Source organism: Phocoena sinus, chromosome 18 (genome assembly GCF_008692025.1).
Source record: "Phocoena sinus isolate mPhoSin1 chromosome 18, mPhoSin1.pri, whole genome shotgun sequence".
Taxonomy (NCBI): domain Eukaryota; kingdom Metazoa; phylum Chordata; class Mammalia; order Artiodactyla; family Phocoenidae; genus Phocoena; species Phocoena sinus.
In genome coordinates, this window is record NC_045780.1 from 7,784,116 (window position 1) to 7,800,911 (window position 16,796).

General features: G+C 44.7%; 1 protein-coding gene across 1 annotated transcript in view; it reads left to right on the forward strand.

Moving 5' to 3' along the window:
* The window catches only part of LOC116743308 (WD repeat-containing protein on Y chromosome-like), a 32,467-nt gene that overhangs the window by 12,882 nt on the left and 2,789 nt on the right, over window positions 1–16,796 (forward strand). Inside the window, 2 exon segments of the mRNA XM_032611693.1 lie at window positions 15,031–15,216; window positions 16,222–16,354. Coding sequence (XP_032467584.1) covers window positions 15,031–15,216; window positions 16,222–16,354 — 319 coding nt within the window.

Here is a 16,796-nt window from a genome sequence, read left to right on the forward strand (position 1 = left end):
CGGCGCCGGCGGGGCTGCGAGCGGAGGCTCAGCTTCGGTCGGAGCGCAGGGAGAGGACTGGGGTTGGCGGCGTGAACATAGCCTGAAGGGGGCTAGTGCACCACGGCTAGCCGGGAGGGAGTCCGGGGAAAAGTCTGGACCTGCCGAAGACGCAAGAGACTTTTTCTTACCTCTCTGTTTCCTGGTGCGCGAGGAGAGGGGATTCAGAGAGCTGCTTAAAGGAGCTCCAGAGACGGGCGCAAGCCCGTGGCTAAAAGCGCGGAACCCAGAGACGGGCGGGAGACGCTAAGGCTGCTGCTGCTGCCGCCGCCAAGAAACCTGTGTGCGAGCGCAGGTCACTCTCCACACCCCTCTTCCGGGGAGCCTGTGCAGCCCGCCACTGCCAGTGATCCAGGGACAACTTCCCCGGAAGGCCGCACGGCGCGCCTCAGGCTGGTGCAACGTCTCGCCGGTGCAACGTCATGCCGGCGCAACGTCACGCTGGCCTCTGCCGCCGTAGGCCCGGCCCGCCCTCCATGCCCCTCCCTCCCCGTGGCCTGAGTGAGCCAGAGCCCCCAATCAGCTGCTCCTTTAACTCCATCCTGTCTGAGCGAAGAACAGACGCCCTCCAGCGACCTACACGCAGAGGTGGGGCCAAATCCAAAGCTGAGCCCCTGAGAGCTGTGAGAACAAAGAAGAGAAGGGGAAATCTCTCCCTGCAGCCTCAGAAGCAGCGGATTAAAGCTCCACAATCAACTTGATGTCCCTGCATCGGTGGAATACCTGAATAGACAACCAATCATCCCAAATTGAGCAGGTGGACTTTGAGAGCAAGATTTATGATTTTTTTCCTCTTTTCCTCTTTTTGTGAGTGTGTATGTGGATGCTTCTGTGTGAGATTTTGTCTGTATAGCTTTTCTTCCACCATTTGTCCTAGGGTTCTATCCATCTGTGTTTTGTTTGTTTTTTAAATTTTTTTCTCTTAATAATTATTTTTTTATTTTAATAACTTTATTATATTTTACCTTACTTTATTTTATTTTACTTTATCTTCTTTCTCTCTTTTTTTCTTCCTTCCTCCCTCCCTCCCTCCTTTCTTTCTTTCTTTCTCTGTTTCTACTTCTCCTAATTCTTTCTTTCTACTTTTTCTCCCTTTTATTCTGAGCCATGTGGATGAAAGGCTCTTGGTGCAGCAGCCAGGAGTCAGTGCTGTGCCTCTGAGGTGGGAGACCCAAGCTCAGGACACTGGTCCACAAGAGACCTCCCAGCTCCACATAATATCAAACAGTGAAAATATCCCAGAGATCTCCATCTCAACACCAGCACCCAGCTTCACTCAACGACCAGCAAACTACAGTGCTGGACATCCTATGCCAAACAACTAGCAAGACAGGAACACAACCCCACCCATTAGCAGAGAGGCTGCCTAAAATCATAATAAGGCCACAGGCACTCCAAAACACACCACCAGACGTGGACCTGCCCACAGAAAGACAAGATCTAGCCTCATCCACCAGAACACAGACACTAGTCCCCTCCAACAGGAAGCCTACACAACCCACTGAACCAGCCTTAGCCACTGGGGACAGACACCAAAAACAACGGGAACTATGAACCTGCAGCCTGCAAAAAGGAGACCCCAAACACAGTAAGATAAGCAAAATGAGAAGACAGAAAAACACACAGCAGATGAAGGAGCAAGGTAAAAACCCACCAGACCTAACAAATGAAGAGGAAATAGGAAGTCTACCTGAAAAAGAATTCAGAATAATGATAGTAAAGATGATCCAAAATCTTGGAAATACAATAGAAAAAAATGCAAGAAACATTTAACAAGGACCTAGAAGAACTAAAGAGCAAACAATGATGAACAACACAGTAAATGAAATTAAAAATTCTCTAGAAGGAATCAATAGATAACTGAGGCAGAAGAATGGATAAGTGACCTGGAAGATAAAACAGTGGAAATAACTACTGCAGAGCAGAATAAAGAAAAAAGAATGAAAAGAACTGAGGACAGTCTCAGAGACCTCTGGGACAACATCAAATGCACCAACATTCGAATTATAGGGGTGTCAGAAGAAGAAGAGAAAAAGAAAGGGACTGAGAAAATATTTGAAGAGATTATAGTTGAAAACTTCCCTAATATGGAAAAGGACATAGTCTATCAAGTCCAGGAAGCGCACGCAGAGAGTCCTATACAAGTAAAAACCAAGGAGAAACACGCCAAGACACATACTAATCAAACTATCAAAACTTAGATTCAAAGAAAAAATATTAAAAGCAGCAAGGGAAAAACAACAAATAACATACGAGGGAATCCCCAAAAGGTTAACAGCTGATCTTTCAGCAAAAACTCTGCAAGCCAGAAGGGACTGGCAGGACATATTTAAAGTGATGAAGGAGAAAAACCTGCAACCTAGATTACTGTACCCAGCAAGGATCTCATTCAGATTTGATGGAGAAATTAAAACCTTTACAGACAAGCAAAAGCTGAGAGAGTTCAGCACCACCAAACCAGCTTTACAACAACTGCTAAAGGAACTTCTCTAGGCAAGAAACACAAGAGAAGGAAAAGACCTACAATAACGAACTCAAAACAATTAAGAAAATGGGAATAGGAACATACATATCGATAATTACCTTAAATGTAAATGGACTAAGTGCTCCCACCAAAAGACACAGATCGGCTGAATGGATACAAAAACAAGACCCATATATTTGCTGTCTACAAGAGACCCACTTCGGACCTAGAGACACATACAGACTGAAAGTGAGGGGATGGAAAAAGATATTTCATGCAAATGGAAACCAAAAGAAAGCTGGAGTAGCAATTCTCATATCAGGCAAAATAGACTTTAAAATAAAGACTATTAGAAGAGACAAAGAAGGACACTACATAATGATCAAGGGATCGATCCAAGAAGAAGATATAACAATTGTAAATATTTATGCACCCAACATAGGAGCACCTCAATACATAAGGCAAGTACTAACAGCCATAAAAGGGGAAATCAACAGTAACACATTCATGGTAGGGGACTTTAACACCCCACTTTCACCAATGGACACATCATCCAAAATGAAAATAAATGAGACACAAGCTTTAAATGATACATTAAACAAGATGGACTTAATTGATATTTATAGGACATTCCATCCAAAAACAACAGAATACACATTTTTCTCAAGTGCTCATGGAACGTTATCCAGGATCGATCATATCTTGGGTCACAAATCAAGCCTTGGTATATTTAAGAAAATTGAAATTGTATCAAGTATCTTCTCTGACCACAACGCTATGAGACTAGATATCAATTACAGGAAAAAATCTGTAAAAAATACAAACACATGGAGGCTAAACAATACACGACTTAATAGCGAAGTGATCACTGAAGAAATCAAAGAAGAAATAAAAAAATACCTAGAAACAAATGACAGTGGAGACACAATGACCCAAAATCTATGGGATGCAGCAAAAGCAGTTCTAAGATGGAAGTTTATAGCAATACAATCCTATCTTACAAAACAGGAAACATCTCGAATAAACAACCTAACCTTGTACCTAAAGCAATTAGAGAAAGAAGAACAAAAAAACCCCAAAGTTAGCAGAAGGAAAGAAATCATAAAAATCAGATCAGAAATAAATGAAAAAGAAATGAAGGAAACGATAGCAAAGATCAATAAAACTAAAAGCTGGGGCTTCCCTGGTGGCGCAGTGGTTGAGAGTCCGCCTGCCAATGCAGGGGACACGGGTTCGTGCCCCGGTGCGGGAAGATCCCACATGCCGCGGAGCGGCTGGGCCCGTGAGCCATGGCCGCTGAGCCTGCGCGTCCGGAGCCTGTGCTCCGCAACGGGAGAGGCCACAACAGTGAGAGGCTCGCATACCGCAAAAAAAAAACAAAAAAAAACTAAAAGCTGGTTCTTTGAGAAGATAAACGAAATTGATAAACCATTAGCCAGACTCATCAAGAAAAAAAGGGAGAAGACTCAAATCAATAGAATTAGAAGTGAAAAAGGAGAAGTAACAACTGACACTGCAGAAGTACAAAAGATCATGAGAGATTACTACAAGCAGCTCTATGCCAATAAAATGGACAACCTGGAAGAAATGGACAAATTCTTAGAAATGCACAACCTGCCAAGACTGAATCAGGAAGAAATAGAAAATATGAACAGACCAATCACAAGCACTGAAATTGAAACTGTGATTAAAAATCTTCCAACAAACGAAAGCCCAGGAGCAGATGGCTTCACAGGGGAATTCTATGAAACATTTAGAGAAGAGCTAACACCTATCCTTCTCAAACTCTTCCAAAATATAGCAGAGGGAGGAACACTCCCAAACTCATGCTACGAGGCCACCATCACCCTGATACCAAAAGCAGACAGAGATGTCACAAAGAAAGAAAACTACAGGCCAGTATCACTGATGAACATAGATGCAAAAATCCTCAACAAAATACTAGCAAACAGAATCCAACAGCACATTAAAAGGATCATACACCATGATCAAGTGGGTTTTATTCCAGGAATGCAAGGATTCTTCAATATACGCAAATCAATCAATGTGATACACCATATTAACAAATTGAAGGAGAAAAAACATAGGATCATCTCTATAGATGCAAAGAAAGCTTTCGACAAAATTCAACACCTATTTATGATAAAAACCCTGCAGAATGTAGGCATAGAGGGAACTTTCCTCAACATCATAAAGGCCATATATGACAAACCCACAGCCAACATCGTCCTCAATGGTGAGAAACTGAAAGCATTTCCACTAAGATCAGGAACAAGACAAGGTTGTCCACTCTCACCACTCTTATTCAACATAGTTTTGGAAGTTTTAGCCACAGCAATCAGAGTAGAAAAGGAAATAAAAGCAATCCAAATCGGAAAAGAAGTAAAGATGTCACTGTTTGCAGATGACATGATACTATACATAGAGAATCCTAAAGATGCTACCAGAAAACTACTAGAGCTAATCAATGAATTTGGTAAAGTAGCAGGATACAAAATTAATGCACAGAAATCTCTGGCATTCCTATACACTAATGATGAAAAATCTGAAAGTGAAATCAAGAAAACACTCCCATTTACCATTGCAACAAAAAGAATAAAATATCTAGGAATAAACCTACCTAGGGAGACAAAAGACCTGTATGCAGAAAATTATAAGACACTGATGAAAGAAATTAAAGATGATACAAATAGATGGAGAGATATACCATATTCTTGGATTGGAAGAATCAACATTGTGAAAATGACTCTACTACCCAAAGCAATCTACAGATTCAATGCAATCCCTATCAAACTACCACTGGCATTTTTCACAGAACTAGAACAAAAACTTTCACAAGTTGTATGGAAACACAAAAGACCCTGAATAGCCAAAGCAATCTTGAGAAGGAAATGCTCCTAGAGAACGAAATGTTCCTAGAGAAATGGAAATAAAAACAAAAATAAACAAATGGGACCTAATGAAACTTCAAAGCTTTTGCACAGCAAAGGAAACCATAAACAAGACCAAAAGACAACCCTCAGAATGGGAGAAAATATTTGCAAATGAAGCAACTGACAAAGGATTAATCTCCAAAATTTATAAGCAGCTCATGCAGCTCAATAACAAAAAAACAAACAACCCAATTCAAAAATGGGCAGAAGACCTAAATAGACATTTCTCCAAAGAAGATATACAGACTGCCAACAAACACGTGAAAGAATTCTCAGCATCATTAATCATTAGAGAAATGCAAATCAAAACTACAATGAGATATCATCTCACATCAGTCAGAATGGCCATCATCAAAATATCTAGAAACAATAAATGCTGGAGAGGGTGTGGAGAAAAGGGAACCCTCTTGCACTGCTGGTGGGAATGTAAATTGATACAGCCACTGTGGAGAACAGTATGGAGGTTCCTTAAAAAACTACAAATAGAACTACCATATGACCCAGCAATCCCACTACTGGGCATATACCCTGAGAAAACCATAATTCAAAGAGTCATGTACCGAAATGTTCGTTGCAGCTCTATTTACAATAGCCGGCAGATGGAAACAACCTAAGTGTCCATCATTGGATGAATGGATAAAGAAGATGTGGCACATATATATACAATGGAATATCACTCAGCCATAAAAAGAAGTGAAATTGAGCTATTTGTAATGCGGTGGATAGACCTAGAGTCTGTCATACAGAGTGAAGTAAGTCAGAAAGAGAAAGACAAATACCGTATGCTAACACATATATATAGAATTTAAGGGGAAAAAATGTCATGAAGAACCTAGGAGTAAGACAGGAATAAAGACACAGACCTACTAGAGAATGGACTTGAGGATATGGGGAGGGGGAAGGGTAAGCTGGGACGAAGTGAGAGAGTAGCATGGACATATATACACTACCAAACGTAAAATAGATAGCTAGTGGGAAGCAGCCGCGTAGCACAGGGAGATCAGCTTGGTGCTTTGTGACCGCCTGGAGGGGTGGGATAGGGAGGGTGGGAGGGAGGGAAACGCAAGAGGGAAGAGATATGGGAACATATGTATAACTGATTCACTTTGTTATAAAGCAGAAACTAACACACCATTGTAAAGCAATTATACTCCAATAAAGATGTAAAAAAAAAAAGTTCACAAAGAAATTATTTTAATATCATCTTAGCCTCCATAAACACTTCAGTGGACTAGTTAGGGGCAAAATTATTATCAGATTAACATAGTGTCCACCGGGAATTAGAAAATACATGTTATTTTTGTTAAGTTATATGCTCTGCAAAGAATTATTGGCTATATAAGGGAATAATTCGGCCCTTATTTGTTAGTATTTCTGGTATTTTGTTTCTGTTCTCTAAAGCAGTCTTTTGGGAATATCTCTTGTTCTTTCAATACCATGACATGGTTGGATAAAAGAAGAAAAAAGAGAAAAACAAATATCGTATGCTAATGCATATATATGGAATCTAAGGAAAAAAAAAAGGTTCTGAAGAACCTAGGGGCAGGACAGGAATAAAGACACAGATGTAGAGAATGGACTGGAGGACACGGGAAGGGGGAAGGGTAAGCTGGGACGAAGTGAGAGAGTAGCATGGACATATATACACTACCAAACGTAAAATAGGTAGCTAGTGGGAAGCAGCCGCATAGCACAGGGAGATCAGCTCGGTGCTTTGTGATGACTTAGCGGGGTGGGATAGGGAGGGTGGGAGGGAGGCTCCAGAGGGAGGGGACATGGGAATATATATATGTACACATATAGCTGATTCACTCTGTTGTACAGCAGAAACTAACACAACATTGCAAAGCAATTATATTCCAATAAAGATATAAAAAAGACATACCCCAATAAAAATTTTTTAAATAAAACTAAAGAAATAAAATGCCTGGAAAAAAAAAAAAAGCCCATCTCCCAGGCCAGCCCATCACCTCCAGGACCACTTTTCTCACCCACTGTCCCCCTAGAAGACTCTCTCCCCTGCTGAGCCCCTTGGGCTTTGTTGGTACAACTCTTCCAGCACTGATTTTACTCCTCTACCTTCAAGACCATCCTCCCTGTGCTTCTTTTGCCCAGCTAGCAAGCTGGCCCCCCCGCCTGGCTCAGACATCATCTCCTGGTCACTCATCTGTGTGGCCTCAGGCTTTATGTGCCCCTCACCATCAGCCCCCTCTAGTGGCCTCAGGCTCCCAGGTCCTCACATTGCCCATGGCCGCCCCGCCTCCACTGAGGCCTGTCCTTATTAACTTGTATACTGCCTTGCAAAACTTTACCCCACTGTCCCACTGCACTCTTCCCAATCTTCTGCCCTGGTTCCAGTTCTTCATGGCCCTCTCTCTCTCTGCTGGTGTGACCATGGGTCCATTCATTCCCTTATTCATTCAAAGAATATTAATGAGCTCCTGCTGTGTGCCAGGCCCAGTGCTAGGTCTTGGGGCTGGTAATCACATCCCTCTCCCTGCAAGTCCTGAGCCATGTGGAAAATACACATGAGAGGGTCCACTTATCTGTCAGTTTCATTGCTGGAGGTGCTGGATTGGAAAACCGGCGGGGACCCACAGCCACATGGGCTTCCTACCGCGGCTCTCCCCACGTGCAGAGTCAAGCCTCATCCTTCCCAAGCAGCCATTCTGCCGACAGCCAGAGGACCCACTCCTCATATCCATGGAGGCCCAACAGGGGAGACACAGAGCGCTGGGCATTTTTGCATAAAACCGGGGAGTTCCTGCCTCTCCTGAAGCCCAACAGCCAGCCCTTAGAGAGCCATGAGCCTGGGACGACAATCCCTGCTTTAGGCATTTGATGACTTAGTAGCCAAGGAAAAGCTCCCATGACTCATTGGATCAGAAAATATCTTTGAGCCCCTCCCAAGAGCATAACCCCATGTGAGATGCATAGAGAAGGCTAGAGAGAGATGTGAGGCTTGGTGCTGCCCCCAAGGGGCTCAGGGTCTAAATCCAGAGACAAGATGTTCCTGCCCAACAGGTAAAATAAGGATAAAGCAGCGCAGTCAGCCTCGCTGTGCTTAAAAGACGCTCTGGGGGCTTCCCTGGTGGTGCAGTCGTTGAGAGTCTGCCTGCCGATGCAGGGGACGCCGGTTCGTGCCCTGTTCTGGGAAGATCCCACATGCCGCGGAGCGGCTGGGCCCGTGAGCCACGGCCGCTGAGCCTGCGCGTCCGGAGCCTGTGCTCCGCAACGGGAGAGGCCATAACAGTGGGAGGCCCGTATACCGCAAAAAAAAAAAAAGACGCTCTGGAGGGCAGTGGCTAGAAACTGAAACCTCTGGACACCACGAGATTAAAAAGAAATTCTTACCTGTAGATTTATTATCCAGTCTATTCCTATCCCCTTTACTGCATATAAAAAAGACGGTTCTGGGAAGCTCTTTCTGAATGTGCCTAAGAGCTTTAAGAATCTTTGGGGGAAAAGTGGTGGCATTTCCTTCTAAAGGTTTATTTTCATTGCATTAAAGTGAAAATTAAGTCACTGACCAAGAATGCAATGTTGACCTTTCAGCCAGCGGTTCTAATTTAAAACCCTGTTTGCTGGAGCATTTATTGCTTAAAGTTATGTGACCGTTGGGTTTTGAAAAACTCCTCTTTACTCCAACAATGCAAAGCCAGCCCTAGTTCCCAATTATGCACATTTCAACATTGCAAAAGTTGTGCAAATTAGGTGGAAAGATGTGAAAGTTCCCCTGGCCTTCCGGGAAGAGCAGTACTGGCTCATCTTGAAGGTCAAAACAAAATACGGTGGTCTTTTTCACAAGGGATTTGGCTGGGAGGCTGCCATCTTATTTGGAAAACCATGTGGACAATTCTTCTGAAGTCATTCTCTGTAGAGAGGAGCTAAGAGAGAAAGGCAATTGTGTGAGCAAAGCTGAATGAGCTGAAAACATATTCCTTCTGCCAACTTTTCAACACTTTAGCTTCATTATTCCTTATACATATTGAGAATTATTATGTCTTCCCTCATATCAAAAAGAAAGAATCTGAGAGTGAAAGGGAGAGACCAAGAGATTTCAACCAGGCTAAAATCCAGGAAATTAGCTCACTGGGAGGCTTTTTCTTTTCTTCTTCTTCTTTTATTAAAAACTTATTTATTTTTTTTAATTTTTTTGGCTGTGTTGGGTCTTCGTTGCTGCGCACAGGCTTTCTCTAGTTGCGGCGAGCAGGGGGCTACTCTTCGTTGTGGTGCGTGGGCTTCTCGTTGCGGTGGCTTCTCTTGTTGCAGAGCACGGGCTCTAGGCGCACGGGCTTCAGTAGTTGTGGCTCGCAGGCTCAGTAGTTGTGGCGCATGGGCTTAGCTGCTCTGTGGCATGTGGGATCTTCCCGGACCAGGGCTCAAACCCATGTTCCCTGCATCGGCAGGCAGATTCTTAACCACTGTGCCACCAGGGAAACCCTCTTCTTTTTTTTAAATTGTGGTAAAATACACATAATGTGATATTTACCGTCTTAATTATTTCTAACTGTACCGTTCAGTGGTATTAAACACATTCACATTGCTGTGCAACCATCACCATCATCAATCTCCATAACTTTTCTTGAAACTGAAACTCTGTACCTATTAAACAATACCTCCCCATTCTCCCCTCCCCCCAGCCCCTGGCAACCACCATCACACTTTATGATTTTGATCACTCATGGAAATGGAATCATACAGTATTTGTCTTTTTGTGACTGGCTTATTTCACTTAGCATAACATCCTCAAAGTTCATCCATGTTGTAGCATATTGCAGAATTTCCTTCCTTTTTAAGGCCAAATAATATTCCATCACATATATATACCACAGTTTGCTTATCCATTTGTCCATTGACGGGTAGTTGGGTTGCTTCTACCTTTTAACTATTGTGAATAGTGTTGCTATGAACATGGCTGTAGAAATATCTCTTCAAGACCCTGCTTTCAATTCTTTTGGGTATATACCCAGAAGTGGAATTGCTGGATCATATGGTAATTCTATTTTTAATTTTTTGAGGAACCACCATACTGTTTTCCACAGTGGCTCTGCCATTCTACATTTTCACCAACAGTGCACAGGGTTCCAATTTCTCCATATCCTGACCAACACTTGTTATTTTCTGTTTTTTTGATAGTAGTTATCCTAATGGGTGTGAGGTGATATCTCATGGTGGTTTTGATTTGCATTTCCCTAATGATTAGTGATGTTGAGCAACTTTTCACCTGCTTATGGCCATTTGTATATCTTCTTTGGAAAGATGTCTGTTCAAGTCTTTTGCTCATTTTTGAATCTGGTTTTCTTGTGGTTGCATCTTAGAAGTTTTCTACTTACTCTGGATATTAATTCATTATCAGATAAATGATTTGCAAATATTTTCCCCATTCTGTAGGTTGCCTTTTTACTCTATGGATGGTGTCTTTTGATGCACAAAAAAATTTAGTTTTCATGAAGTCCAATTGTCTATTTTTTCTTTTGTTACCTGTGCTTTTGGTGTCATATCCAAAAAAATCATTGCCAAATCCAGTGTCATGAAGCTTTTTCCTATGTTTCCTTCTAAGAGTTATATTGTTTTATGTCTTACATTTAGGTCTTTCATCCATTCTGAGTTAATTTTCGTACATGGTATTAGATAAGAGTCCAACTTTTTTCTTTTGTAGAGAGATATCCAGTATTCTTAGCACCATTTGTTGAAAAGACTGTCCTTTCCCCATTGAAAAGGGTCTTGGCCCCCTTGTCAAAAATCATTTGACCTTAAACGGGAGGGTTTATTTTGGGGCTCTCTATTCTATTCCATTGTTCTACCTATCTGGCTTTATACCAGGTACCGCACTGTTTTGATGACTGTACCTTTGTACAGTCAGTTTTGAAATCAGGAAGTGTGAGTCTCCCAGCTTTATTCTTCTTTTTGAAGATTGTTTTGGCTATTTGGGGTCCCTTGAAATTCCATATAAATTTTAAAATGGGTTTTTCTATTTCTGCTAAAAATGTCCTTGGGATTTTGATAGAGATTGCATTGAATCTGTAGATCACTTTGGGTAGTATTGACATTTTAACAATACTGTCTTCCAATCCATGAACATGGGATGTGTTTCCATTTATTTATGTCTTAATTTCTTTCAACAATATTTTGTAGTTTTCATTGTACAGGTATTTCACCTCCTTGGTTAAGCTAATTCCTAAGTATGTTATTATTTTTAATGCTATTGTAAATGGCGTTTTTTTCTTTATTTATTTACTTTTCAGATTGTTTCTTGGTCATGTATAGAAATGCAACTGATTTTTGTGTGTTGACTTTGTATCCTGCTTCTTTGCTGAATTCATTTATTGGTTCTAAGAGACTAAGCCTTTTTATCTAGGGAAACAATATAAGAATGTTTACTTCATTTGTAAATAATAATATTTAGTTATTATAACAAACTAATATTTAGTATAATTTTAATAAAATAATATTTAATAGTATTTAATAATATAATTATAATGAACAAAATAACAATATGTTAATAATTGTTTAAGTAACATATTTAATCTTATATGTCATTTTCCTGAGTGCTTTTAATGTTTTATCTCACTCAGTGCTCACATCAGCCCAGAGAGATAGGTACTATTGGACCCATTTTCATAGATGAGGAAACTGAGGCTAGAGACTTAACTAAAAGTAATTATAACGGTTACCGTTGATCGAGTGTCTCTGTGCTCTGAGTACCTTAGATTCAGTATCTCCATTCAGCCTTCACAGCAAAGTCACGGAGCGTGAGTCCCATATAGTCTCCAGTCTTCACTGAAACTGTGAAACAGGAGATATTGTCTCCCTATTACTGATGAAGAAACCTGAGGTTTGGGGAAGTGAAACGCTCCCCCAGACCACACATGGGTAAGAGGGGAAGCAGCACACACACCCATTTTCCAGGACTCCACAGCCCCTCCCCCAGGATGAAGTGGGCAAGTGAAGGGGGTTTATCTTTGCTCCCCCTCCCCCCTTATCTTCACCCTCCCTCCCGCCACCCCCTAAGTCAACACCCCAAGAGCCGGATAACCTGAGAGTAAGGTGACACTTAGCCCTGTCACTTGACTGTGCATCCCAGACGTCAGGGAGGACACCATGTAGGTGACCCTCCATCTGCCCCTGAGAACCCTCAGCCCCCCAAAGACAACCACAAAGCCCAATGTCAAGGGCATGGGCTTTGGATGCAAACACATCTGGGCTTGAATGTCAGCCCCTCCATGTATTAGCTGTGTGACCTCAGGCAATGCAGTTCTTTCTAAACCGCTCTCACTGCTGGTAAAATCAAGAGCACAATGTCTAACTAGGATTGCTGGGATTGAATATGCTGGCGTTGAGAAGTCCTTAGCTCAGTGTCTGGCACAGCAAGTGTCCACTAAACGGATAATCCTCACCGTGGTCATCACCCACTCGAGGGCAGGGCCTGAGTCCGCCGCATCCTCTGTGGCTTCCCAAGTGCATAGCACACCGCCAAGCTCAGAGTCAGGCCCAAATAAATGCTGTTAGTGACTAATGGCTTGAGTCGTGGGTGGCCCCCCGGTGCTGAGACAAGACAGCAGCACCTCTCGTATTTAACTCTGGCACCGACCTCTTTGTTTACATGAGACCGTTACTCTCACCTCCAGTCTGGGCAAGGCATCCCTGGCGCCCACAGACTCAGGGAGGGTAAGATGAAGGGACTCCTCGCCCCCTCCTAACACCCAAGTAGCTACATTCTCTGTGGCTCTTGGAGGTTTGCATCTAAGTAAGTTTGTAGGATTTTTACTCAACAGCAAATGTTTGAGTTCTATATACTAAAAGGTTAGAGATAAGTGGTAAAAAAAAAAAAAAAAAAAGAAAGAAAAAAAGACAGAGGTGGCCCCTGTGTTGATGATGCTTGAAGCTCAGCAGGGGAAGCGGCAGGTGGGGAAGTAGGGAGACGGGTTCAGAGGTTATTCCAATACTTCGACGTGTTGTGAAGATCAGAGCTTGACGTCTTCCCCTCCCTGGACCTCCCCTGGCCCTGCGCTGCCCAGGGCCCGATTCATCTCTCGAGATTCCAGACTCAAAGCCGCTTCCCCTGAGAGGCCTACCCTGACCCCTCCCCTCTCTGCACGCAATAACCCCACCCTCCTCCATGGGCCAATAAGACCTTGCTCATTTCTCCGGGTAGTTCTTTTCGGTTTGGTTCAGCTCTCTGCTTCCCCAGATTTCCACAGCACACAGCGTGATGCCTAGTCCCTTCTAGGGATGAAACAGACTTGGGGGGAAAAAAGGGGTGGGGGAAGGAAGGAATGAATTTTTTATGGTTTTGAGCAAAGCTTTTAACTGTACTAAGTCTCCATTGTCTCATCTGACCCTGGGACAAACAATCCAGTACCACGTGATTTCACATGGTATTATGTAAAAAGTGACATAAAGGGTAATTAGTATTATTCCACTCCAGGAACTCCAGGGAGTGGGGACCTCTTGGGAAGTGCCCATCGAGTTCCAGGCCAAGCCCCTGACCGCCCTACCAGCTCTCTCAGCCCCGTCCCTCCAGCCCAAACCAAGTTCCCAATCCCTGCCTCTCTGCAGAAGTCCTGGGGTCCTGGGGCAGCCCCGGGGTGCCCTGGGCCACAGGGGCCCTTAGCCTTCACATCACACCTTACCCCCCAAAAAGGTGGGACTGGCTCTGAACCAGGAGGGCCACCTGTGCGCCTGTGTGCTCCTCACCTGTTCCAGCCCAGGGCCGGGGGCAGCTCTGCGACCCCGGGGCCAGGGGCGGCCACAGGAGAGGATGAGAGGAGAGCTGGGAGCTGCATGCAGAACGCATCCGAAACTCTCTCCTCGTCTCCAGGCCCACACAGAAGCGTCTTCTGCCTCCCCTTCCTGAACACTCAATACCAGTTGGGCAGCCAGCTTGGAATCAGCCGCCACTTCCCTAATGGCCAACGGGCCCCGAGGTGAGAACGGAGCCCACAGGGGCCGTGCCGCTCTTCTCTAAGATGTGGCCACTGCAGGCCCGGGTCCCAAGAGGCAGGGGTCCCCAGGCATGCAGGACCCCCCTGGAGCTCCCGGGCTGATGAGCCCCGCCTATCCCCCTGCCAGCTGGGAGAGGATGACTCCCTCCCAGTCAAGTATCCCTGCCCTGCCGCCTCCCCAGAGGCCCTGGAAGGGCATGGGGCTCACAGGATGTCATTAGTGGGGTTAGATAAATATCAAGCATAGCCTGTGAGGGACAGACCGTCACAGCCCCTGCAGGCGGCTGATAGAAGAGCTGAGAATTATGTAACGGGGCTCAGCCGTGGAAGCCAGGCCGCTGAGAGCTGGAAGACGGCTTCTGGGTCCACCTCCGCCACTGGCTAGCTCAGTGACGTCACGCAGATGACAGGACCTCCTGGCTTTGGTGAAATGTAACGGGTGGGCCAGCGCCTTGCTGCAAAGCACTAGGGTTTTATTTTAAATGGCAATGTAACAGCAGCCCCCTGTGTAGTTCTGGTTGTAAGAGCAGGCTGGAGCCGTGAGCACAGAGCCCAGGGCGGTGGGTCGTCTGCATTCTCCTCGCTATAGAGGGGGCCATCCTCCTCTGTCTGTTCGCACTCCCAAGGGGGACACCTCCTCCCGCAGCCTGGCCCGGCCCAGCCCTGAAGCCTCAGGCCTGTCGGCACCGGGCGCCCTTGGATGCCTCTGTCCGCCCTCCACCCTGGGCGTTCCTCGCCTCTGCTTTCCCTGGTGGGAGAACAGGGCTGCCTCCCCTGGGAGTAGAAGAGGATCCCCGGGTCTGGAGATTTCGGGAGCTCCCAAGAGGAAGAGGTACGCATGGGGCCCCTACTTCACAGGCTTGCTGTGAACACCCACATGCCAACATGTCAAGAACTGTGACTGACAGGCCAAAAGGAAGTCCCAGAGAATTCCTTTGACTAGGCAAATTCCCCAGTGGGTTTAAAGGAAGTGCTTACACACATGCACGCACACACACACACACACACACACACACACACACACACACACACTAAGTATCACCATAGCACAAAGTTCCATACCTTCCCTCTACAGCCCAAGGAAGCCTCCTCCGTCAGGAAGGCTGCCCAGAATAGTGGAGAAGGGAGAAGCTATTGAGCCATTCAATCCAAAACCCACCATGAGGACCCCCTTCCCCAATATACACCAATTGATGGTTCTAACTGGTCAGATTAAGCCAAGGGACACAGCAGCAGCCCTGGAGTTCTGAGGCTGCAGGGCCTCTGAGCGGAGGCTCCCAGACTCAACCCCAGGGAGCTCAGGAACCACAAAATGCAATTGCCCAGGGACCCTTCCTCCTGCTTCCCTCCTTCCAGGTCTGTCACCTTCTGGAGGCTATTCGGCGGGGCCTGTCCCTTTGCAAATTTTACTCCTGGAAGTTGGGCTGTGGATTGGAAATAAGTTCCATGCTTCAGGTTTGGGGTTTTGTTTTATTTTTTGACACTAGCCTATGTGACACAGCAGCTGGGCTGGGCTCTAAGCCCTTAGCTTTATTGTCTGTATTTCTACCTTGCTGCAAGTTTAATACAGGCACGGTGACTAGTTCTGTCTCCCATTTATAGTTCTACTATAAATAGAACTATAAACGGAAGACAGCATTTCACTTGCCATTGTCTGACACATAAGCTTTATCTGTGATGGGCCGTGTGTGTGTGTGTGTGTGTGTGTGTGTGTGTGTATGTGTGTGCGCGCGCCTGTCTGTGATGGGCCCTATGTGTGTGTGTGATGGACCCTGTGTGTGTGTATGTAACGGGCCCTCTGTGTGTGTGTAATGATCCCTGTGCGTGTGTCTTTCAGTCCAGAGACAAAGCCTGGGTCAGCAGCATGGCGGTGCCTGTGCCTACGTGGCTGACCAGGACGACTCTGTACCCGTCTACGACATCGAGGAGTATGGTCTGCAGGGACCGGAGCCACAGCCTCCCAAGAGTAGGTAATGAGCTCTCCACGGGAGACGCTATGATGAGCACAGCTTCAGTTTTAGTTAAATATTCTGGTTGATAAAATTAAATTGTACCAGTGAGGAAGGGGTCTCTTAAAACCCTTTAAGAACAGATCAGAGAAGAATATTTTCATGAAAGTATTCAGTGTTGGCAAGGCAACAGGAAAATGGCACTCATACCCTCTTGGATGGAGGGTAAATTGGTGTATACTATCTGAAGGGCAAGTTGCCCGTGTGCACTAAAGCTTTGAACCAGCAATTCTACTACTAAGGATTTGGCCCAAAGAAAGAATAGGAAACGTGCGCCAAGATTTAGTTGTAAGCTTGTGAATCAACATATTGTTTATGAGAGAGAGGAAAATAATAGAGAAACCTAGATGTCCCACATAAGGGGAATTGATTAAATATATGATGGTATAATACACTGGAATAT